General features: G+C 39.1%; 1 protein-coding gene across 1 annotated transcript; it reads left to right on the top strand.

The window, feature by feature from the left end:
* The first annotated feature begins 4,826 nt into the window (after positions 1–4,826).
* LOC124248431 (beta-defensin 116-like) lies at positions 4,827–9,746 on the top strand. The gene is made up of 2 exons (XM_046678392.1): positions 4,827–4,893; positions 9,541–9,746. The coding sequence occupies exons 1-2, from the start codon at positions 4,827–4,829 to the stop codon at positions 9,744–9,746; spliced, it is 273 nt and encodes a 90-aa protein (XP_046534348.1).
* Positions 9,747–25,374: the final 15,628 nt, after the last annotated feature.

The raw sequence follows: 25,374 nt of genomic DNA, 5'->3' as shown, positions 1-25,374 counted from the left end.
TGGTGGTAGTGTGAGTTATCAACAACACCTGTAGGGTCCTCCTCAGCATGATGACAATCCACCCTGCCATTAGAACACTTTGATAAAGACGTTGTCTCCTTATCTGTATTGATGACACATTCTCAGGGGGATTCTTCCACCATCTGGCCACACGATGGTGTCATGAGCCTAAGGAAACAAGCAAACCCTTTCTATCTGATCTTGAGTGTTTTCCATTGTATTAAGTAATGAACTAGGCTTAACCCCTAAATTCCCAGAGCTTCCAAACATTAACTCAAAGGGAGAAATATGCTTGCTAAAAGGCGTCAACCTTAATTTTCATAGAACCAAGGTAAAGCTGTTGTAAGCCAGTGGCTTGATATAATTTAGCCAAAGAATCTTTAGAGTAAGGTTCATTCATTCCACTTGTCCAGAAAACTGGGGATAATAAAGAGCATGATAAATTATTGGTATTTGTAAGGTTTTATAGATCCCCTGATTTACCATAGAAACAAAGTGACTTCCTCTATTGGATTCTAGATGTTTAGGAATTCCAAAGATTGGGATGATATAGTTCAGTAAGACTTTGATCACCATTTGAGCACCTGCTGTAGCCAATGGGAACACTTCTGGACATCCAGACAACATGCATACCATTACTAAACAGTATTTCTTACCCTCTGATCGCAGAAGCTCTTCAATGTTCATTTGCCACCAGATCCTAGGTAATCTTGGCCTCAGGGGGCTTCCTTGATGTAACTTAGGTGTTCCCTGTAAAGAAATTTTCTGACAAACAGCACATGTGTGTATTATTTACTGAAATTATTTGGTCTTTATACAGCAGTGGTATAATTCCCAGATTTTCAGTAATTCATTTTGTTTGAATGATATTGCTGGTTAGATGGCATGCAAAGGCATCTGGGTATACAATTGGGGTACAGAAATAATACCATTGGGTAGACCCCATATTCCTATGGTGCTCTTCTCAGCTCCCCTTGATTTCTAACTTTCCAATTTTGGGGCAGATGCATATTTCTGAAACTGTAATAGGCATCCCTGGATAGAAGCAACGGGACTTCAATTTCCCCAGTTCAAGTCTTGGTAGACATTTTTGTGCAAACTCATTTCCTTTAGGCATTTTATCTTGTTGTCCGGTGTGAGTTCTATAATGAATTACATAAATCTGTTTGGGAAATTGCAATGACTCCAATAAATCGGCAGTTAGTTTATACGTGATATTTTAGTTCTCCCTGATGTTAGAAAGCCTCTATTCTTCCAAATTTGGTCTGTAGCATGCAGGCCCCACAAACGTATTTACTATCAGTATAGATATTCTCTTTAAGACTGGCGGCTAATTTAAAAGCTCTCGTAATAGCTATGAGTGTCGCTGCTTGGCTGATTTTATGTTTATGAGACCATAAGCCTCTAAAATCTCATGAGGACTGACTGTTGCATAATATGCTTTTATCTTTCCCTGTGCGTTTCTCATACCTGATCCACTGGTGAACTATATTGTCAGCATCGTGAATAGAAATATCAGATACAGCAGGTTTTTCCATTGGTGTTAGGTTGGAATTGAGTAGGTATTGCCAAATGGTTTTCTGTTGTTAGGTCACCCCGTTCGCAGTCCTTTGGCCAAGTACAGGCTTTTCTTGGATGTTTTTTGGTCTGTGCCTGCAGGAGGTTCTGGGTTGAAAAATTCTGTAGCACCCTGTCTGGAATACACAGGAGGCAATAAGGAAGGCTGAGGAACTCACAGCTGTTTTGTTCCTCAAGTCCTTTGGTCTCTAGGCGTTCTTTCTTTTTCCACCTTATAGAATCTTTATACACGTGTTTGATGTTATATGCAGGGATTTTTAATTGTAGGGAGAACCAGAGAAGAATGGGGCTCCATGTTGGTGGAAGCAGAAGTGTTATCAGTTGTATATTTTAAAATTTCCACTTAGTTGGTGCTTTCCTTGATTTCTTTCTTTATTGATTTACAATCTCATTCTGTTGTGGTCTAATGATTTAGATCCTTTTATGTTTATTGAGACTTGTTTTAAGACCCAGCATATGGTCTATCCTGGTGAATGTTCCATGTGTGTTTGCAAGGAATATGTATTCTGCTGCTGTTGGGTAGAATTTTCTGTAAAAGTCAGTTTGGTTGATTGTTTTGTTCAAGGGTTTTATATCCTTACTGGTTATCTATCTGTCTACTTGTTCTATCCATTAGTGAGAAAGGAGTCTTGAAATCTCCAGTCTAAAAGTTAATTTGGTTGTTGGTCCTTTCAGTCTTGTTTAGGCTTTATCTGTTTTGGATTCCTGCCATTAGTTTAATATATATTATGATCATTATTTATTACTATTCTGAGTCTTTTATCACTATAAAATGTCACTCTTTGTCTGTAATAATATTCCTCGTCTTAGAGTCTATTTTGTCTTACTGACACAACCACTCTAATTCTTTCATGTTACTGTTTGCATAGTCTATCTTTTCTATTTCCTTTCAGTCTACTTGTCTTTGAATTTAAAAAATGCCTCATTAAAAAGTGTGTATATTTGAAACTTGCTAAGAGGGTAGATCTTAAAAATTCTCATCACAAGAAAATAATTGTAACTATGTGTGGTGATAGAAGTTAACGAAATTTATTGTGGTAATCCTTTCACAGTATATACACATCAAATCATTATTTTGTACACCTAATACTAATGCAATGTTGTATGTCAATTATATCTCAGTTAAAAACAAATGTATCTCTTGTAGGCAACCTGTAGTTGCATTTTGCTTTGTTTTTGTTTTGCAGGGGAAGATTCACCCTAAGCTAGCATCTACTGCCAGTCTTCCTCCTTTTTTATTCCTCCCTTCACCTCAAAGCTCCAGCACATAGTTGTGTATGGTTGTGAGTTCTTCTGGTTCTTTTCTGTGAGCTGCCACCACAGCATGGCTACTGATAGACGAGTGGTCTAGTTCTGTGCCTGGGAACTGAACCTGGGCCACTGAAGTGGAGCATGCCAGACTCCAACTAGGCCATCAGGGTTGGCTCTGGATTTTGTATTTTAAATCTAATATGACGATCTCTGCTTTTTGACTGATGTATTTAATTTATTTACATTTAATGTTTTTAATCATGTTGTTGGCTTTAGGTTAGCCATTTTGCTATTTTGTTTTCTACTTGTTCCATTTCCTTTTTATTCCTCTGGTCCTTCTTTGCTGTCTTCTTTCATGTTAACCAAGTACTTTTTTTGTATACTATTGTAGTTTATCTATTGACTTTCTGAACTTTATTTCTTTGACTCCTTTGGGGTAGTTGTTCTAGGGGTAACAATATGTATCTTTAACTTATCACAATCTACTTCAGGTTAATACTGCCTTGCTTCCTATAAAATATGGAAATTTTGCACCATTATGGTGTCATTTTCCCCACTTCTTTGTGCTTTCATTGTTTTATGTTCATATATTTCAGCTTATTGTAACATACATTTGTTTATTGTATATAAGAATGTGTATATGTCTTTTGTATTTACCCACATTTTTACCATTCTTTGTGTTCATTTTTCATTCCAGTTTATCCAAATTATCATCTGATGCTATTTCTCTTCAGTCTGGGCTTCTTTCAGCATTAATCTACTAGCAATGAATTTTCTCAATTTTTTTGTATTCTTGGAAATGTTTTATTTCACTTTTACTTTTGGAGTATATTTAAAACTCATGAATTGTTTTTTTCTGGAATTTTCCATTTGATGTTTGACTGCAGGTAGCTGAAACCATGGAAAGTGAAACTGTGGATAAGAGGGGACTACTGTATTTGCTTGTAATACGAAGGCTTGTACAATTCCATCTGCCTTCGGGAGGGCTAGTCCAGTTCCATTTGCCTTGTCATGGCAAGATGTGGAAATCCTATCCTAGACTTTTGAAAAGAGCCTTTTCACACATTTCTAGACTTCCATTCAAGAGACTGGACCTTACCCATCCATCTTCCACGTGATTCACTGGAGTAAAAAGTCAGTGTGGCCTCCTCTAAAAATTCTTTCATTCCATTTCTCAAGGGATAAGCACTGAATTTCTCAGACTGAATTTATTGTCTGGAACAGTGATAAGTGTCTGTCATAAGTCTCTCTTGAACAGTGATGTGTAGCATAGGAAGTCACATCATCTCTTCAAACTTTCTTATCCTCATCTGTGAAGTGGAATATACTATGTAACTTCACAGAGTTGCAAGTGCTAATATCTATACCTTAGTATTTAGTACAGAAACTGACACATGGTAGATTGCTGGCAAGTATGAACTGCCATTATTTTTGTCTCATTTCTTTTCCTCCCTTCCTCCGTTTATACTTTCCCTTCATTTTTCTTCCTCATCTTTTCTTTTGTCGTCATCATCTTCTTTTTTTGTTAGTCCATGATGCCTAGTACAGGATTGGACATACAGTAAGTAATACTGACAGAGGGGGACATTCTACTGTCAGGAGGATAAAGACAAATGTTTAAAAAAGTATTCTTTATTTCTTGTAATTATGTATTAGTTTTCTCATTGCTTCCTTGCTCGCTTGAGTCATTCATTCATTCAAATTTGTCTTGCAAAAAAGGCCAACTGGCTCTAATTTGCCTTTGCTTCTCACTGGGAAGGAAGGCCTGCCTTGACATGGGTGCTGCTGGCAAATCTCTGACACTTACACAGAGTGCCCAACTGAGATATGTGATACATGTTAGCCTTCTGCCTGGCTGACCTCAGGTATGTCTCATCCCTTTTAGTTCACTGCACACAACCCTGGCCCATTTCCAAAACTAATAAAGGCAGGGCACTGCTCTGCCTCAGTGATCTTTGTTCAGTCCCCTGCAACACAACCCTCCATTCTCTCGGGAAATGTCAGTCATGAAGTCCTATTTAATGACCATTTCCATCCTTCTGATGCTGGTTCATAAGACTCCAGGTAATTCAGGCCTCTCTCAAAGGTTCTGGGGTCTTGCATGTGGTATTGGTATCTTGGTGATCTCTGAGATGACTCCTACTCACATATAGTAGGCACTACCTAAACCCTTTTTCTCATCTCATATAGGTTGTGAATGTTACTCCAAAGGTCCATCTCATGTCAAGATCTCCCTTGGTTCTGCTCTGCCAAGACAAATTTAAGAGGTTGTTGCTCCTGGGGAGTGGAGTGTTGACACATGAAGTGTTTTAGATAGTGCTGTCATTGGGATGGCAGCTTGATTTATGGGTTAACTGTGAGAGATTGGGTCCTCCTTTAGGAGGGATCAAGGGCAGTTTGGAGTTTGGAGAGCGAGTTGTGTTGGGGATGCTATATGACCTTAGAGACAGAGTAATATTGGAAAAATGAGCGGGGATGAGGAGGGATTGAGCAATTCTATCTGTAGACTTGGGCTGGACTATTGTTTTGGTGTAATCTGGAGAGGGAATGGTATTCTTTGTTGAGTGGGGCTGGGGGTGGAGTTGGGTAGCACTGGGAGTTGAAGTAGAGTGAAGTAGCTGTGCTTTGTTTTGGATCGATGTGAATTGGGGTTGGGTGGCTTGGCTAGTGTTAAGTTTGTGTTAAGTTTTATAATTGAGCCTTAGGTGGTTACCAGAAAACATAGAGCTGGGACGTGGAGTTAGTTGTTTGGTTCAAGCTAGGTTAAGTGCCTTATTCAAGCAGGGCATATGTGCGGTTTATCTGGGCAGGGGTTGGCTTAGCCTGGGTTTAGGGGTGATTGAGCTTGGATAAGACAGTCAAATTCATCAGAGCAGAGCTGTGGATGTTGAAATGGGGAGAATGAATGCTGGATGAAAGATATCCAGTAGTGTTTTCAAATTCTTAAAAAACTTTCTTGAGTGTGATTTACAGGGACACTGAAGAACAATAACCATAATTGTAGGCAGTGAGGATAAATGAAATCAGGAAGCTTGAATGTCCTTAAGTGTTTCCTGTCAAACCTTGGCAGGAGAAACATGGGAGTAGTTTCACCTCAGATCTGTAGAAAACCAAGGTTGTTTCTCCTTTCGTGGGACTGAGTTCAGTCACCGTGTCTAGTGTTTTCTCCTCCTCCCCTTTCTCCTCCTCTCCCTTTTCTCCTCCCCCTTCTCCTTCCCTTCCCCAGCTTCTTCCTACTTCGCATTCTCTTACCCCCTATTTCTCATCCTTTTCCATCCTCTTTACTCGAGAGATACTTTTCTCATGTTCAGTAAAGCACAGTTGCCACGTTGGAGTAGTAGTCAAAACCACAAGTGGGTTTGCAAAAAGAACAACAAAAAAGGAAGACAGCACTCTATGCTTCAAAAGTTGTACCTGGTGTTCCTTCCTTCATAATCATTTAATACTTTCACCTGGCAAAATTTATGGGCAGGAACTGTTCTGGACAACCTTTTCTGGGACAAAGTCATTTTTTCCTTTTATCACCCCAAATATATATATGTATATGAAATGAAACTGCTTGAAAGCCAAGACTGTTTTTTAAATCTATGTATTCCTGGTCTTGAGCTGAGTGCTTTGCACAGAGTAGGTTTTAGTAAATATTTATTGAGTGAATGAGTATGTAAATGACTTATGCCTAGTAAATATATACAGATAGGGACAACCTTAGAAGTTGGATGGGGAAGAATCATGTTTGGGGTGCACAGGTGGCAGAGAACTCATGTATCACTGGTTTTTGCTCTGGATGGAGCTGTTAGAAAGAATCTAGAGAGTATGGTTTTTTTTTGTTTGTTTTTTGTTTTTAAAGATTTTATTTTTTCCTTTTTCTCCCCAAAGCCCCCCGGTACATAGTTGTATATTCTCCGTTGTGGGTCCTTCTAGTTGTGGCATGTGGGACGCTGCCTCAGCGTGGTTTGATGAGCAGTGTCATGTCCGCGCCCAGGATTCGAACCAACGAAACACTGGGCCGCCTGCAGCGGAGCACGCGAACTTAACCACTCGGCCACGGGGCCAGCCCCGAGTATGGTTTTTTTTAATTATGATATTTTAATTTACTCTTAAAACAAGTCATGTGTGGGAAAATGAGCTGGGCAATGTCTATGGGTGATTGTGAGAAGGTCAGGCCGGGTTGTGGCTCTCACTTCAAGCAGGAGCCCATCAGTATTTTCTGGGAAACTCTTGCAAAGCACCCTTGCTCTAGCCTCTCCCAAGACCTATGGGATCAGACTCTCTAGAGACTTGATGTGAGTATACTTAAAAATTCCCTGGGTCATTATAAACTATGACACACCATATTAACCTGCTCCTTCACAAACACAGTTGAGATTTTCTGATCTGGTGCACCCTTCCATTCCCATTTCTCACATGGGGAGACTAGGTCCAGAGCGTCAGAGGCTACTCTGGGATTCAAAAGCTGGACTCCTCTGACTTCAATTTGAGGGTGGAGGGATCATCAAAGGTGACGTTAACTTGAATGTGGGTGGCACAGTTTGTCATGACAGGGGGAACATAGCGTTAGAACAGCAACAGGAGTGAGAAACTCTACAAATGTCTTTGACAAAGCTTCTGTTTGTTTGCTTATTTAACCACTGTTAGCAGAATCCTTCAGGATTCTTGACCTGCTTTCCGTGTAGAGAGAGTAAGGAAAAACCAGCTTGCCTGATCCTCATTCTTGGTATCTATGTTCTTATCCACCCTCTGGTGACTACAAAGAAGAGACCTTGGGTGCCCCAGTTTCCATCCAGTGTGTTTGGGAGAAAAGGAAAGCCCTCCGGCTCAGATGTTAGCCAGAAGAATGTGGGTGTCACTCTGGGGAACCCCTCTGCAGGACTCCTCCTCTTATAAGTAGGATGGTGCCGAAAGAGAGACAAGTTTCAGGATGAGGATGAGGATTAATGTAGTAAACACATTATCATGATAGAGAAGCATGGACGAAGGGTGCCATTTTTAACCTCCTTCCTCTGGTTCATCAGCAGTCTGGCTGATGTGGCAGCAATTGAGTACCTGCTCTGTACTGGAGTGCCAATTTCCGGGGCAGTTCGTATGTACACCGACACCGAAAAGCTATGGGATATCCGCCACTGAGGCATTTTCTTTTCTCCTTTCTTTCCAGTTACCTTCTCTGACTTCACCTAAACTTGGAAAATTTTGCTTTCTCTTGTGAAAAATTTAGCAAAGGTTCTTTTTTTCCATGCAGGAAATAACAGCAAGCTTACTTTGTCCAATTTTTATTAATGTGAGTGGGCATTAGAGACCCCAGCATGCTTAGCACTGAGTACATGGCCTGGCACAGAATGAGTGCTCCTAAATGGATGTAGAATGAGGGGATAGGTGGATGTTGGAAAGGTCCTTGAATGCTGGGCCATGGATTTTGGACTATCTATTGAAAGATGTAGAAGGCCCTATGCCTGCAGATATCATGCAGGAAGATGCCAGCCTCTCCTAGAAATCCTATCGTATAGAGAGGCAGTGTGACACAGAGAGGAAAGAGCATGGACTTAATATTATGTAGATCAGAAATTGAATCCTATTCTTGAATCCTGTCCTTGGTCAAGGACAAGCTATGGAATGTGAGCAGAGCAAGGTCTCTCTTTGAGCGTCAGTGTCTTCATCTAAAAAGTGGAGATAACAGCAGGCTTTTATGTATGTGATAGACGCTGGACATATGGTAGTGAGTGTTAGTATTATTTTCTTTCTAATGGCTCCTTTGTCTTTAAGAGTTCCAATAGGTAACTAATACTATTGATGACTAATATTTATAGAATGCTGACTAAGTGTCAGGAACTTTTTCACTGGGATATTTTCAGCTGAAAAGGCTGTATACACATGCCCATATCTGGATGACTGATACATAGCTATCAATATTCACAAATAGGATTTAGCCATATGTGGAAGGTGTGGTACAGATTTGTACAGTGAGCACATGTGTATACGCTCAATTTATGTGTGACTGTGGACATGTGAATAAAATCCCTTGTGCGTGTGGGCCTCTGTGTGTGCGCCAGTGTGCTGCCCATGTGTGTACATACATACTCACGTATGCCCATGTATGCCCATGTATGTACTTGTGCTGCCCATGTGTGTACAGTATCTGTTCCTGTGGGGCCAAAGTACAGAGAGAGGCGTATGTGGTACATGTTTGCTTAAATGTTTCAAAATATGTAGGCATACAGGGCCGCAAATACGTGTGTCCTGCTTCAGAGGAGATCCTGGCTGTCTCTAATGAGAGCCGTGTGTGAGGAGCAGGCATCTGTGGGCATTTGGGAACATGTCCAATAGATGCTCACAGGGGCGCCCTTGAAGTCCTGGACCCTCAGGAAAAGACTTTCGTAGCAACAACACTGCCTGATATTTAATTACTTCTTAGTACGTGGCAGATACTTTTCTGAGCATTCTGTATGTGTGAATTTAGTCATCACAAAAACACTAAGAAGTTGGCTATATTGTTATGCCCACTGTGACGACAACACAGTGGAAGGCTAGAGGACTGAAGTAACTTGCTTAAGGATGAAGAGCTATAATGACAGAGCCCAGATTTGAACTGAAGTGGTTTTGACTCCAGATCCCGTGCTTTGAATATTCTTAGGTCCTGTTATCTTTAAATCATGCCCCCCTCCCCCACTTGTATTATCACTGCTGCATAGAAACTAAACATGGCTATGTTTTTCCCAGGTGGCCTGTTCAAATCCAACTATGGCAAGAGCCAAGAGCCTTGGAATCCATGCCAGCTTTACCAAGGCATGTGCAGAAACACCTGCAGAAAACAGGAAATTCAATACTTTACCTGCCTAAATGAACAAAAGTGCTGCCTGAAATTTCCTGCAAAAACAGCCAGTTCTAACCATGCGAAGGAGGATTACAACTCTGCCTCCAACTAGTCAGTTACAAACACTTCAAGCTACCCTGAAACTTGAATATCACCAACCTTACTCTCTCCTGGAGTAATTCCTCCCCATTCTGGAACACCTTCTCCATAAAAATACATTCCCTCTCATGTGTGTGTCTTTCATCTATGACCAGTCATCACCGGACAGGGGAAGGTTAGGCTTGGAGCTGGGGAGCCACAGAGTATAGGAAAGGACACTCACCAAAAAAGCAAATAAGGGTGCAAGGGCAGCTCAGTAGATGTTGAGGGTACCAAGGAAGGGAGGAGATCACATTTCTGCTCAGCTTTGGTACCACAAAGAGGGTTGTGATACATTCTGGAGGCTGCAGAGGGAAGGTGACAACTGGATTGAGTCTGGATGATCCAGGCAACATGTAGAGGAGATCACTGAGTCCTCCGAGTAAACATTGTAGGATCGGGACAGAGACAATAGGGTTGCCTTTGATGTCCAGAGAACTATGCTGGTCTGTTTGTACGATGTGGTGTCCTCAGAAAGAACCAGAACCAGACAGATGGATGGATGGAATTGAGTGTAGGAATTTTTGGATAAATTAGGACAAAATTTTCTAAGCAGTAGAGCTTTTGGAAAGTGGAATATACAGGCTTGTCCCTGGGCATTCTTCCAGTTTTGAGGCTGGAGGACCATTTCTGGATGCAGGACAGAGGTGATGGTGGTTATGGTGTTAGAGAGGGATTTGGAACAGAAGTCGGACATTGTACTTGATAACCTTTAACATCCTTTCCTTCCTGAGTATTGAGGAATATTGCTTTCTCACTCCAAACTTAGCTCCAACTAATATTTGACATACAATGGAATTTTTGTTGTGTTACGTATACTCCTCTTCTTTGGCTAATGTCTCATCGCTCCTCCTCTTTGGATCCCAAATTCTAGAACTAGTGTTCCCAACTAAGTTCTCTAAGTTCCAGATTCCTAATTTCATCTCACCTAAGAGAAATATGGCTTTTGTGCTTATCATTTCAGTGAAATGGTCCTGGATTTGCTCACAAATGCCTTCCTTGTTGAAAAACTTGAGCATTCTTTGAGTTTTACCATTTACTTTGCTTCTAGCTACCATTTCACTGCGCTGCTCTCAGTCTTTCCTTGAAACCCTTGTTTGCCTTGGCTTCTGGTCTCTGGGTCTTCTTGGCCATTTTGGGTGTTTCTTCTTCTGCCATCTGCCCCAAGGTATTTCTTTGTCACCTTCCCTATTTTGTCTTTCTCTCTTTTTCACTAGAGACACGTTACCTGCATTGTTCGTTATTAGACAAATGAAATCCCAGCCCAAACCAATGGATGAAAGGCCATGCACTAAATGACCAATTTATGCAGCTAGATTTTAATTTTTATGGGACTCAGAAATCTGACGGGAAAATTTAACAATGTTTGTATCTTCGAGACTCACTGACATTCAGATATGTTTGTCAGACAGGGGATAGATAGGGGCTTGGAAGAAGCCAGGTTTCAAGGAAGGGCACAGAAACTTTGTGGCATAAGTAGTATGGTCAGACACAAATTTTAGTATCTGAAAGAAATTGTTGGTCCTGGGTTCAGCATTGTAATTGGAATATAATATTTCTAGACTTTTTACTTCAGCAGTACTTGTAGATGGAAAATTGTTGTATGGTTGTAGAATTCTGGATTTAAAGCACAGATTTCCATTTCTCTGGTTTCTCCATGTCTTAGAGAAGGAAACATGAATATGGAGTCAGGAGGATTTGTTCTCCGTTCCCCATTACTGCTCAGAAGCTATGTGATCTTGGGAAAGTTCTGTATTTATATATTCAACCCAGACAACATCTCAGTTCCAGACTCACATATTGAGTTACGTATTTATGTCTTCTTGGATTTCTCAGCCATCTAGGATTCAAAATATCCTAAACTGAATCCCAAATCTGTTTGCCTGGCTTTTCCTTTGTCTTCCCTTTTCAGTCACTGACATCTACAATTTGTCCTGTTGCCCAGTTCAGAAACTTGGGAGTCATTCTTGACCTCCCCAATTCATCTTGAGTCACCAAGTCCAAACCAATAAAATGTGTTTTACATCCAACTCTCAAAATGATCTCAATTTAATGATGAAATTAGTCTTTACATAATCAAAAGTAGAGGATTCACTGTTCTTAAAGTGAAAAATCTCAACTAATTAAGAAACCATTAATGTTTTATTCGCTTGAATGTACATTTTGACTCCTTTAGAGGGACCTTCTATGTCATAGTCCCCTTTGCTCCTCTCAACAACTAATGTGATTTCTTTTTGGTGTTTTCCAATGTGCATTTGTCTATCTTTATTTCGATTGTTAATAGTACTCCCATCAAGTAATGTCATCAAAATTTGCTATTTTATTAGACCCACTTCATTCTCCACAGCATAGCATCAGTTTCTCTCATTTTTCCTTCTTGAGTTTCACTTTCTCCACTGCTCATCAACACAAATCTTATAGGGATTTTTAGGTAAATTAAGTTATAAAAGAAAGCCTGTAATTTTGATGTGTTAAGCAGCAAGGATGAAGCGATTCCCCGTTCCTGGCTGATGGACATTCTCTTCTTTCCTTCCTGAAAAACAGTTCTAATAAATGGTATACACTTATTTTAAATAGTTGAGTCTGGTCATGCTTGTGCAACAATTTGGCATAGTGTGTAAGATCCTAAGAAGAGTGGAGGTGGAGTACAGGATGTGGACTCAATTCACACATGGCCTGACTTTCAGATCCTCCTTCGTATTCCCTTCTATGGCCTGGAGAGTCCACGACTCCATCCTTGAGCTCAGAAATGCTTTGTCTTTCAGGTAGGGACTATAAACTGTGTTTGACTGTAGTTTTTGCCAGTCTGTTAACCCTTACTGCCTATACCTGAGAAAAATCAAGTCTGTTGTTGTTTAGACTCCATTCTGTGAGGTCCTCAGTCAAATGGTCAAGGAGAAATTCCCGTCTTGTTTAGCTAATTTTAAATGACAATAGTATCACTTAGTATAATCGGAATTGGTGACCAGAGATTACCTCCAAACTAGTGGGTTTTTTCCTGCTTTATTCTGAGTGCAGGATGTTCCAAAATATCTAAGAGAGAGATTTGGAAATCTCCAATTTTGGTCAGAAAGTAGTCATGATATTCGTGGAAAAAAGAGGCTTACTAAAAGAGATCAAAATTCTAAATTCTCGAGACAGCCCCGATGACCTAGAGGTTAAAGTCCGGTGCTCTCGCCACTTCGGTGGCCAGGGTTCGGTTCCGGGTCTCAGAATCACACCACTCATCTGTCAGTAGCCATGCCGTCTGTGATGGCAGCTCTTGGAGAAGAAACAGAAGGACTTACAACTAGAATATACAACCATGCTCTGGGGCTTTGGGAAGGAAAAAATAAAAAGAGGAAGATTGGCAACAGATGTTAGCTCAGGGTGAATTTTTCCCACGGGGAAAAATACTCTAAGTTCTCTCCTTTACAGATATGTATATGAGAGGTTGAAAAACATCATTAATGAACCTCAAAGCGGGAAAAAAAAGACACTTAATAGCCTTTTCAGATACACACAGACAAAAAAAAAAAAAAACCACCCAAGTCCCCAAAACATTTGTACTTGTTTTCAGACTTAAAAACCAACCTATTAGCAGAGTTTCTACGTGGCTCCAGATTTTCTGCAACAAGATTCCAGAAACTCTATTAAATTGCCTCGATATAAGATTAAGCCCCCAAAGCATTCTTATAACTTCTTAGTTCTTTAAAGGAATATACCCTAGAAATAATGGTAAGTAGATGTTGTTCCATTTAGATTAAACACACCAAAGACCTTTCACTAGGTTTACTGTAGTTTATGGAAATTAACTCTCCTGCTGTCCAAAACATAATAGATCAAAAGAGAGAACTCTCTGCTCAGAGTTTGTTTAGGGTTATAAAGGGTGAAGGAGGAAAGGAATTGATCATATATTAACGTCAAAACTGAATCTAGAAGGAGGCATCGAATAGATGCTAGTACTAAATACGTGTAACGAGCAATTCCGTGTCAACATCCAAAGTAATCTCTATTTCATAGAGAAAAGGGTTTATTTCGTTCAAAGACAAAACGAAACGTCACCCCAAACAAAAGCATTTTGGAGCATTACACATGTGTTATAAGTTTTTTGAAATAAAATTATGTTCAGAAGATATTCTATCAAAAAATTGTTAAGAAAAATTATTCAATATTTGGAAATAAGTGAAAAAGTGCTGGAAATAACCTAACAGATCCTCCTGGGATTATAATTCCATTAGGGGTGTGTATTTTTGAACAACTTCCCATTGACTAGGCTATTTTAAAACTTTGTACCGGTAGAGGTTAACTTACAGAAAACTGATGTCATTGCAAAAATTGTTTTTTTGAGAGTCATGCGAACCGTTCCCATACATAACAATCAAAGGGACAAGATGCAGTTGACGCAACTGGATGCACTTGATTTTCTGTTTGGTGGGAAATGTTACAGTTTCTTGCCCTTTAGGATATTAGATAGGTTTAGATCTATTTGCAAATTTATTTCAGAGTTCTTTTGACTGATTATATTCATCGTTATTCCTGTGAACTAATCTTAACATCTAACTGGTTTCTTCATTTTTATGAGTTGAATGAAATCATTGACATTTGCTCATTTTATATTTGCATGTATCATGTTTTTAACTTTACAAGTTTATATTATACTTTATACTTTCTCATAATAAAGGCACGTATGATGAAAGTATGAAATGTGTGGAATTTTTGTTTGTGGTTTGGAGTTTTTTTGCAAGAAACACAGAGTAATAGCAAATGTCTTAGTATGACACAAAATTGTATAAAGTAAACTGTTTTTAGACTAATAATACATTTTTTCTAGTAGAGTTGTAAAATCATAAAGAAAAATTTAATTTTGGCCTGATATAACCAAGCTACAGATCAATAATTGACACGGTATTTGGGCCTCAGATAAGCGTCTCCCCACTGAATGGGACCACTCTGTTGTTAATGTAGTCAAGTTTACCAGTCTTCTATTTAATGGTGGCATTTTATGTGTTTTCCTACAACAGGGTCAGAATGATATTAATCTAAGTTTTAAAAATATTTTAGTTTGCTTGTTTGTCTTTGTAGTTCCAGATGTTCCCAGAGGGTCTGCAACGCAGACGGTATTCAGTAAATATTTGTGGATAAATGAAAGAAATTAACAATTTTCAGCTTTGCTTTCATCACCTACAATTTCTTTTCTTTGCTGAGGAAGATGTTGCTGAGCTAACATCCACGCCAAGTTTCCACTATTTTTGTGTGTGTGGGACACCACCACAGCACAGCCGGTCAGTGGAGTAGGTGCGTGTGGAGTGGAGTGGAGATTCAAGCCTGCAAACCCTGGCTGCCGAAGCAGAGCATGTGGAACTTCAACCACCCCACCATGGAGCCGGGCCCTCATCACCTACAATTCTTAAAAAATTTACTTTTCTTACTAAATTTTTTATCTGGGGCATATTTTTCCTATTTTGGTGAGGCAGGAATGTAATTGCATTTTCCTGATAGGTTTGACCGAGCTTTACGGCTCCACTAATTGACTAGTCTCTCTTTTTCCCACTGATTTCTCACCTATGTCCTTCATATATCAATATTCCTTATACACATGGCCTATTTCTGGGGTCCCTATTTTGCTCCATTGCTCCATTATGTTGATCCCTGCATCAATGTTTCTCTATCTTAACGGCCACAGTCATATAAATAGTTATAATACATGGTGGGTTAAGTCACCATCCTGATTATTTCTCTTCAGAAGTTTCCTGGCAATTCTTGACTTTTTATCCTCTATATAGTTTTTATTCACTTTTTAAAAATTTTATAAAAATATACTGGGCTTTTGGTTGGCATTACATTGACTCTGTTGGGATTTTGATTGATGTTACATCAAATTAGCAGACCAATTTGGGAAGAAGTAATATCTTTACAAAATTATGCCCTAATATTCTTGATCATGGACTATTTATCCATTTATTTAGGATCTTTTAATGACTCCCAGTGGAATCCCATCTCAAGATTTGGCTTCTAGGTTTTCCGAGTTTAATAAAGAGAAGAGCATGTAAGGCCTTTAATTGCCAAGGCTGGAAGTGAGTTACACTAACATAAATGACTATAAATACTAATATTAGTGACTTAAGTCATTTCTCTCCTCATACCAGTGATGAGACTTGCACTGCCAAGAAACCACAAGACTTTACTGAAAATTCTTTGACTTTCTGAGAATTAGAACAACTTACAGTCAACCCACCTGGAGCAGGAGGCAGACTTTAAAGGCTGTGCCACCTCAAAGGGAAGTATGCTCCCTAGCTTTAGATTTGGCCAGGAAGAACACTGGATGAGGTGAAGCCTTCCAAAATGTGGAACCAGGGTCCATAGAGAACAATGACAACAAAGATTTTTTCCCAGAGAACCTGCACCTCTTAAATAAAATTTCCCCATTCTCACGGTCGTGGCATCTGCCATGCCTGAGCTACTTAGATTCAGAATTTGGTATGCCATGGACCACTGAATTCTGTGTGTCTTCTAGTCTTCTCTTTTTTTGTAGTCTTTGTTGTAGTTGTCTTGTCATCATTTTAAATAGAGTGTGTGTATCAGTGGAAGGAACAGAGATCTTGTCTTTTGGTTTATAGGTCACTGGAGTAAGAGGAAGTCATTGTGAGGAGATGGACTAAGAAAAAGTAATTGTGAAGACTGATTGCCTCGAGATCCTGGATTTTTGAGCTGGAGGTGGTGACTGGAGAAGACTGGCTTGTCCCACCTGGGGAGGGGCAATTTTCCACACATGGGAGGAAGAGTGAAATGCAAATTTTGTAGACTGAGGCAAAAATGGCTAGATAAACTTAAATTCCATTTTTTCTTCCTGGGTTCCTAGGAAGAATACACGTTCCAGCGTTCCTTACGGTTAGTTAGCTAGGGGCCACGTCACTAGTTCTTCCAATGGAATATGGACGAAAATAAGATATGCCACTTTAAGACCTTCCTCCTAAAAGCTCTTGTGACTCATTAGCTTTCCCAAAGCCGTTATTGTGCAACTGGAAGTAAAGTACTTAAGGATGGCACAGCCACAAAATGGGAAGTATCAAGACACCTGAGTCACCACCTGGAATCACCATCCTGAGTCTTCCAGGAAAGTCAGCTGACCAGCAATGGAGTATGATGTGAGCAAGAAAAGAACTTTTATTTTCTTGACCCAATGAGATTTTGGAGGGTTTTTTTTTTTTTTTTTTTTGTGGCAACTAGTATTAATTATCCTAATCCATGTACTTTAAATGACCCTTGGAGGAGATTCTAGGCATCCTAGTGAAGGACACATAAATCCTATCTTATCACCTGGTTGACTCTAGATTCCTGGTGTTCCATTTCCATTTATAAGCATGTTCACATGAATGTGTTAGATCACTTTAATTTACAATTTCTTGTAGGAGTTATCTGTTGGGTGAGAGGATGCACAGAGGCTGGCTGGTGGATTTTCCTGGGAGATAATAGGGTTGTTTAGGGCAAACTATGACCTCCCTTGCTAGAAAATTTTCCCTTTTTCACATGTTATTTTCTTTTATTAACCAAATTTTCAGTATTTTCTGCAGCTTTCATAACTGTTTTAGCTGGTTTTCTGTCTCTACAGCCTGAAAAGTGAAAGGAAAACCACAGTGATTTCAAGTTATCAATGATTCAATCATCCTAATAAATTTAATAATAAATGTGAAAAAGGAACTGTAAACTTACTAACAACTCTGGGCAGTAAATATGATTATGTATGCAAGACATCTAGTACCAGGCTTAGTATATACCTATTTCCTTGTATCTCAGACACATATTTTCTTGCACATTTTAATACTTGTGAAATTTGCATGTATTCTACCATCAATTTTTTTTAACTTTTTATTAAGATTATGATAGTTTACAACCTTGTGAAATTTCAGTTGTACATTATTGTTAGTCATGTTGCAGGTGCACCACTTCTCCCTTTGAGCCCTCCCCCCACCCCACCCCCCCTTTCCCCTGGTAACCACCGATCAGTTCTCTTTGTCTATATGTTAACTTCCACCTATGAGTGGAGTCATACAGAGTTCATCTTTCTCTATCTGGCTTATTTCACTTACCATAATACCCTCAAGGTCCATCCATGTTGTTGTTAATGGGATGATTTTATCCTTTTTTATGGTTGAGTAGTATTCCATTGTATATATATACACCATATCTTCTTTATCTAATCATCAGTTGATGGGCACTTAGGTTGCTTCCATGTCTTGGCTATTGTAAATAATGCTGCGATGAACATAGGGGTGCATGGGTCTCTTTGAATTGCTGATTTCAAATTCTTTGCATAGATACCCAGTAGTGGGATGGCTGAGTCATAAGGTATATCTGGTTTTAATTTTTTGAGAAATCTGCCTACTGTTTTCCATAGTGGCTGCAACAGTTTGCATTCCCACTCTACCATGAATTTTAATAGGACCTTGTTTATTACCTCACATTGGAACAAGTTGTAAGTTACATGCTTAATGAAGTTAAAAAATATAACCAACACTACGGTATTTTAATAAGCCTTGAAATTGTATTGTGAATTTTGAAATTGTTAAAGTGGTCAAGGTCACCTATAGAGGCTCTAAATAGCAGTTTGGGAATATGATCCTATACATAATTGCCAGGAAATAAAACTTTCTACTTTAATCTTTTAATGATGTCTTATATACTTTTTAAATGATAAAAGGATATCCAAGAATGAGATTGTTCCAAAAGATATAATTTTTTGCAGGCACACAGAAAATACAAGACATCATAGTTAAGCTGATGGATAACTGAGTAAAAATTAAGCTGTAAGTCACATTCCTGAGTATATTACATTTCGTTACATTATTTTTGGCATGTAACTGAGCCAAGTTAAATGGATCTATTTTTGTATGCCTCTCTAGATCCCCTTGACCTCAGCTACTTCTCAGGCCTTTGGCCATTTGCTCACAGGACAGCCCAGATCACCACTGCCGTGACCTCAACTACATTCACCAGCTGGAATAAGGATTGGGCTCTTGCATGATGCCTGCATCATGCCAGCATGGTGGGAACTGCAGCAGCTTCAGTACATAAGCCTGATCTGAGCAAATCCATCGGGCCTCTGACTGCTTTCACCATTTCTGGAGAAGTGCCACCATTTCTGGAGAGGGGCTGTTTGATAAAACTTGGAAGAGTAGAGGAGTTAATGCCCTTGAGGCAAATTTTGCCCAAGGAGAGAAGAAGCCAGCAGTTATGTTCTTCTCTCCTTATCTCCCTGATAAACTGTTCTGATTGGTGAAGCAACCGATTATGTTTTCTCCTGAAGCTATGGAAAGCTTGGTAATGCATCTCTCCTAGTGTCCATCTCTGCCCTGGGTTTATCATCCCAAATGAAGCGTTAGCACACGAGCTTTGCCTTAGACTCTGCTTTCTGGGGCAGTGGTTTTCAAATTTGTTAGAGCCCAGATTGCAGGGCCCATTTGCAGAATTTCTGGTTCAGTAGGTCTGGGATAGAGCCCAAGAATTGGTATTGCTAACAAGTTCCTAGGTAATGCTGATGCTACTGGTTCACCAGTCAAATTTTAAGAACCAGTGTTCATGGGAATCCAGGGTAAGACGATTAATATCAGGAGTGGTCCTGGAAAACAGAGTTTTGGATTGTATTTGAAGTTGGATGTTCCACCTGTCTGAAAGGAATAAGGATCCTGTTGTTAGTGATAAACAGGGTGGGAAATAACCCCTGGTGGGTAGCGGCATCACTATTACTAAAACTTCCCCCTGTTTAAATGGGATGAAGAGTGGGTGGACAATAATGCATTGCAAGGAGCTGGCCCCATGACCCAGTGGTTAAGTTTGCATGCTCTGCTTCAGTGGCCCATGGTTTCGCCAGTTTGGATCCTTGGTGTGGACCTAGCGCCACTCATCAAGCCACGCTGAGGCAGTGTCCCACAAGCAGAACTACAGGGATCTACAACTAGAATACACAACTATGTACCGGGAGGCTTTGTGGAGAAGAAGAAGAAGAAAAATAGATTTGCAACAGATGTTAACTCAGGGCCAATCTTTAAAAATAATAATAACAATAATGCATTACAAGATAAAGTGGCTGCCACTCCAGCCTAGCATGAGGCAATGATAATTAAAAGGATTGTGGTGTGGAGTTGCTAATAGAAATGATAGTTTTGAAAAGAGAAAATGATAGGCTCAAGGCAACTAATGACCAAGCTAAGACATGTTCTGAAAGCCAGAAGACTTCTCTGGCAGATGTAAGGGAGACCCTTCTGCAGCTACAGACATTGTGCTGAGATTAAGGTTTAGGATCTAATTATAAAGCTGGAAGGGTGGAAAGGAGACCAAATGTACAGGCTCCACGGGCATCTTATGTCAAAGCCAAGACCTTGATAGGGAAAATGCTGGACACTCTGATCTGGGATGGGACACTTGGAGGGAAGAGTCTGAGAATTCTAAAGCCCCAGGTTCCTCTAAACTATGTATTCTAGTCAGTAGAAGCAGATGATGGCAGGGCTTTTGTCCAGAATCCTAAAAGGTTGCATGGTGATTAACCTATTGGGGCCCATCAAAGCCTCCAAAAGTATTCCCATCTGCCACTGATACTTCAAGCACCATTGTATCTGATGGATCAGATGGCCCACATGGCAGAGCAACTTGCACAATAGCCTAGACACGATACAGAGCGTTATCCTATTCTGGGCTCCCCTCAAAACTAAGCCTCTTTGTGAGTCTTCAGTAAATGAGCCAAAGCAACACACCAAAATAAGGAATTTGTTGCCTCCAAAATCCACAGAGACACACTAGGCATTGTGTTTCTTTCTTGGTTGCAGGAGAGACAAGAGGTAACAACTTATCCTTCACCTTAGAAGGGACTTTTGGGTATGCCCCACACCATTGGGCCCCTAGAAATTTCACTGAGGTAGAAGAGCTTTGAATTCTGCTTGGATTTATTTCCCACTCTCTGACACACAAATGTCTTACCAATAAGTCTAGAGTAGTTGCTACTTCTTGCTCAGCAAGTCCAATCAGCATGATTGTATCAATCATGTATTATACAATCATGTATGATTGTGCCAGTCATGTTACATCAATGTAACACATTAGTGTGATATCTTCTGGAAGGGAAAGGTAAGAATAAAGGGGCAACAAAGTCAGCAGAATGAGGGAAATAATAAAAATCAGAGCAGAAATAAATGAAATAGAGACTTTAAAAAAGTAGAAAGGACTAATGAAACTAAGAGCTGGTTCTTTGAGAAGATAAACAAAATTGACAAACTCTCAGCCAGACTAGCCTAGAAAAAAAGAAGTTTCAAATAAATAAAATTAGAAATGAAAAAGGAGAAATTACAACAGATATCAGAAATACAAAGGACTGTAAGAGAATATTATGAAAAACTATATGCCCACAAATTGGATAACCTACAAGAAATGGATAAATTCTTAGACTCATACAACCTCCCAAAATTGAATCAAGAAGAAATAGAGAATCTGAGTAGACCAATCGCAAGTAAGGAGATTGAAACAGTAATTAAAAACCTCTCCAAAACCAAAAGTCCAGGACCAGATGGCGTCTCTGGAGAATTCTAGCAAATATTCAAAGAAGATTTAATACCTATCCTTCTCAAACTATTCTGAAAAATTGAAGAAGATAGGATGCTCCCTAACTCATTCTATCAGGACAACATTACCTGATACCAAAACCAGCAAGGACAACACAGAGAAGGAAAATTACAGGCCAATACTGTTGATGAACATAGCTGCAAAAATCTTCAACAAAATATTGGTAAACTGAATACAACAATGCATTAAAAGGATCATACCCCATGATCAAGTAGGATTTATTCCAGGGATGCAGGGGTGGTTCAACACCCACAAATCAATCAATGTGATACAACAGATTAACAAAATGAGGAATAAGAATCACATGATCATCTCAATAGATGCTGAATAAACATTTGACAAGATCCAACATCCATTTATGATAAAAGCTCTCAATAAAACGGATATAGAAGGAAAGTACCTCAAAATAATAAAGGTCATATATGACAAACCTACAGCCAACATCATACTTAATGATGAAAAACTGAAAGCCATCCCTGTGAGAATAGGAACAAGACAAGGGTGCCCATTCTTGCCACTCTTATTCAACATAGTACTGGAGGTTTTGGCCAGAGCAATTGGGCAAGAAAAAGAAATAAAAGGAATCCAAATTGGAAAGGAAGAAGTGAAACTCTCACTGTTTGCAGATGACATGATTCTATATATAGGAAACCCTAAAGAGTCCATCAGAAAACTATTAGAAATAATCAACTAGATATTCCATGCTTATGGGTCAGAAGAACAAACATAGTTAAAATGTCCACACTACCTAAAGCAATCTACAGATTCATTGCAATCCCAATCATAATCCCAATGACATTCTTCACAGAAATAGAACAAAGAATCCTAATATTTATATGGAACAACAAAAGACCCCGAATAGCCAAAGCAATCCAGAGAAAAAAGAACAAAGCTGGAGGTATCACAGTCTCTGACTTCAAAATATACTACAAAGCTGTGGTAATAAGAACAGCATAGTACTGGCACAAAACCAGTCACACAGATCAATGTGTACTTGCAGAATCAAAAGCCCAGAAATAAAACCACATATCTGCAGATAGCTAATCCTCGACAAAGGAGCCAAGGCCATACAATTGAGAAAGGAAAATCTGTTCAATAAATGGTGTTGGGAAAACTGAACAGCCACATGCAAAAGAATGAAAGTAGACCATTACCTTTCACTATACACAAAAAATTAACTCAAAATGGATTAAAGACTTGAAGGTAAGACGTGAAACCATAAAACTTCTAGAAGAAAATATAGGCAGTATACTCTTTGACATCAGTCTTAGAAAGATCTTTTCCAATACCATTTCTACTCAGGCAAAGGAAACAAAAGAAAAAATAAACAAATGGGACTTCATCAGACTAAAGTGCTTCTGCAAGGCAATGGAAATGATGAGCAAAATGAAAAGATAACCCACCAATTGGGAGAAAATATTTGCAAATCATATATCTGACAAGGGGTTAATTTCCAAAATATGTAAAGAACTCATAAAACTCAACAACAACAAAAAAACCTGATCAAAAAACAGGCAAAGGAAATGAACAGATGTTTTTCCAAAGAAAATATTCAGATGGCCAACAGGCACATGAAAAAATGCTCATCATCACTAATCATCAGGGAAATGCAAATCAAGACTACAATGAGATATCACCTCACACTTGTTAGAATGACTGTAATCACCAAGGTAAAAAACAACAAATCTTGGAGAGGATGTGAAGAAAGGAGAACCCTCATACACTGCTGGAGGGAACCCAAACCAGTGCAGCCACTATGGAAAACAGCATGGATATTTCTCAAAAAATTAAAAATAGAAATACCATATGAGTCAGCCATCCCACTACTGGGTACTTATCCAAACAACTTAAAATCAATGATCCGAAGAGGCTTATGCATCCCTATGTTTATTGCAGCATTATTCACAGTAGCCAAGACGTGGAAACAACCCAAGTGCCCATCAATGGATGATTGGATAAAGAAGATGTGATATATATATACAACGGAATTCTACTGTGTCATAAAAAAGGTGAAATCTACCCATTTGCAACACCATGGATGGACCTTGAGGGTATGACGTTCAGCAGAGTAAACCAGACAGAGAAAGACAAATACTGCATGATTTCACTTATATATGGAAGATAAACAAACACATGGACAAAGAGAACAGATTAGTGGTTACCAGAGGGGAAGAGGGTTTAGGGGTGGGCACAAGGGGTAGAGGGGAACATATATATAGCGACTGACAAATAATAACGTACAACTGAAATTTCACAATGTTATAAACTATCATGACCTCAATAAAATAAAAAAATACTAAACAGAAGAAGTCCTCTACCAAAGAGATTGAAATTATAAAAGAGACCCAGACAAAAGTTCTGGAGCTGAAAAATTCAATGAATGAGATAGAGAATGCAATAGAGAGCATGGGCATTAGGGCAGACAATATGGAACAAAGAAAAAATGACTTGGAGGATAAGAATATGCAAATAATACAGTTAAAAGAGGATTGGGAACTAAGATTTTTAAAAGTTGAAAAGCCTACAAGAGCTATTGGAATTGTTGAAAGTGAAGGAGAAATAAAAGCTTTCCCAGACAAACAAAAGCTGAGGGAGTTCACCACCACTAGACTTGCCTTGCAACAAATGCTGAAAGGAGTTCTTCAAGCTGAACTGAAAAGACATGAATAATGGACATCAAGACATCTAAAAGTATACACGTGCTGGAAAAGTGAAGAATAGACACTCAAAATTAGAAAACTGTAACTCTGTATTAAAATGGTGTATTAACTACTTAACTATAATATAAAGGTTAAGGGAAAAGAGTATTAAAATAACTATAGTTACTATAATTTGTTAATGAATACACAACACAAAAAGAGGGAAATTGTGACATCAAAAATATAAAAGGGGGGGCCGGCCCTGTGGCTGATTGGTTAAGTTTGTGCACTCCACTTTGGCAATCCAGGGTTTCACTGGTTCGGATCCTGGGCAAGGACATGGCGCCACTCATCAAGCCATGCTGAGGTGGCGTCCCACATGCCACAACTAGAAGGATCCACAACTAGAATATACATCTATGTATTGGGGGGCTTTGGGGAGAAGAAGGAAAAATAATAAGAAAAATAAAATCTTTTAAAAAAGCATAAAAGGAGAAGTAAAAGAGTGGAGTCTTTATAGGCAAACAAAGATAAGTTGCTATCAGCATAAAATGGACAGTTTTATCTATGAGATGTTTTGTGTAAGCGTCATGGTAACCACAAAGCAAAAATCTAGAGTAGCTTCTTGAAACATAAAAAAGAGAGGGAGGGGACAGAGCATACCACCACGGAAAACAACCAGTTTTCAAAGTAGGCAGAAGTAGAGAGGAAAAGAAACAATGGAAATACAAAACAAAACAAAACAAAACAAAAAAACCCAAAAACCAGAAAGCAATCAATAGATGGCAGTAGTAAGTCCTTGCATATCAATAATCACTCTAAATGTAAGTTCACCAATCAAAAGGTACATAGTGGTTAAATGGATGAGAAAACAAGACCCAACTATATGCTGCCTACAAGAGACTCACTTCAGCTCTAAAGACTCAAAGTGAACAGATGGAAGAAGATATGCCATGCAGGTAGAAACCAAAAGAAAGTGAAAATAGCCATATTTATATCGGACAAAATAGACTTTAAGCCAAAAATAGTATCAAGAGACAAAAAGATCATTATATAATGATAAAGGGGTCAATACATCAAGAAGATAGAACTATTGTAAATATATATGCACCCAACATTGGAGCACCTAAATATATTAAGCAAATTCTAACAGATCTGAAGAGAAAAATAGACAATATAATAATAGTAAGGGACTTCAATACCCTACTGTCAGCAAGGGATAGATCATCCAGACAGAAAATCAACAGGGAAATATTGGACTTGAAGCATACTTTAGACCAAATGGATTCAACAAACGTACGTAGAACTTTGCATCCAACAACAGCAGAATGCACATTCTTTTTAAGTGCACGTGGAACATTCTCCAGGAGA

This window comes from Equus quagga, chromosome 12 (genome assembly GCF_021613505.1).
Source record: "Equus quagga isolate Etosha38 chromosome 12, UCLA_HA_Equagga_1.0, whole genome shotgun sequence".
Classification (NCBI taxonomy): Eukaryota; Metazoa; Chordata; class Mammalia; order Perissodactyla; family Equidae; genus Equus; species Equus quagga.
This window is presented reverse-complemented; position numbering and strand designations above follow the sequence as displayed.

Coding starts and splice junctions, on each gene's coding strand:
- LOC124248431 (XM_046678392.1), top strand. CDS start 4,827: ATGTCAGTCATGAAGTCCTATTTAATGACCATTTCCATCCTTCTGATG. Junction 4,894..9,540: donor GCTGGTTCATAAGACTCCAG/GTAATTCAGGCC, acceptor TGTTTTTCCCAG/GTGGCCTGTTCAAATCCAAC.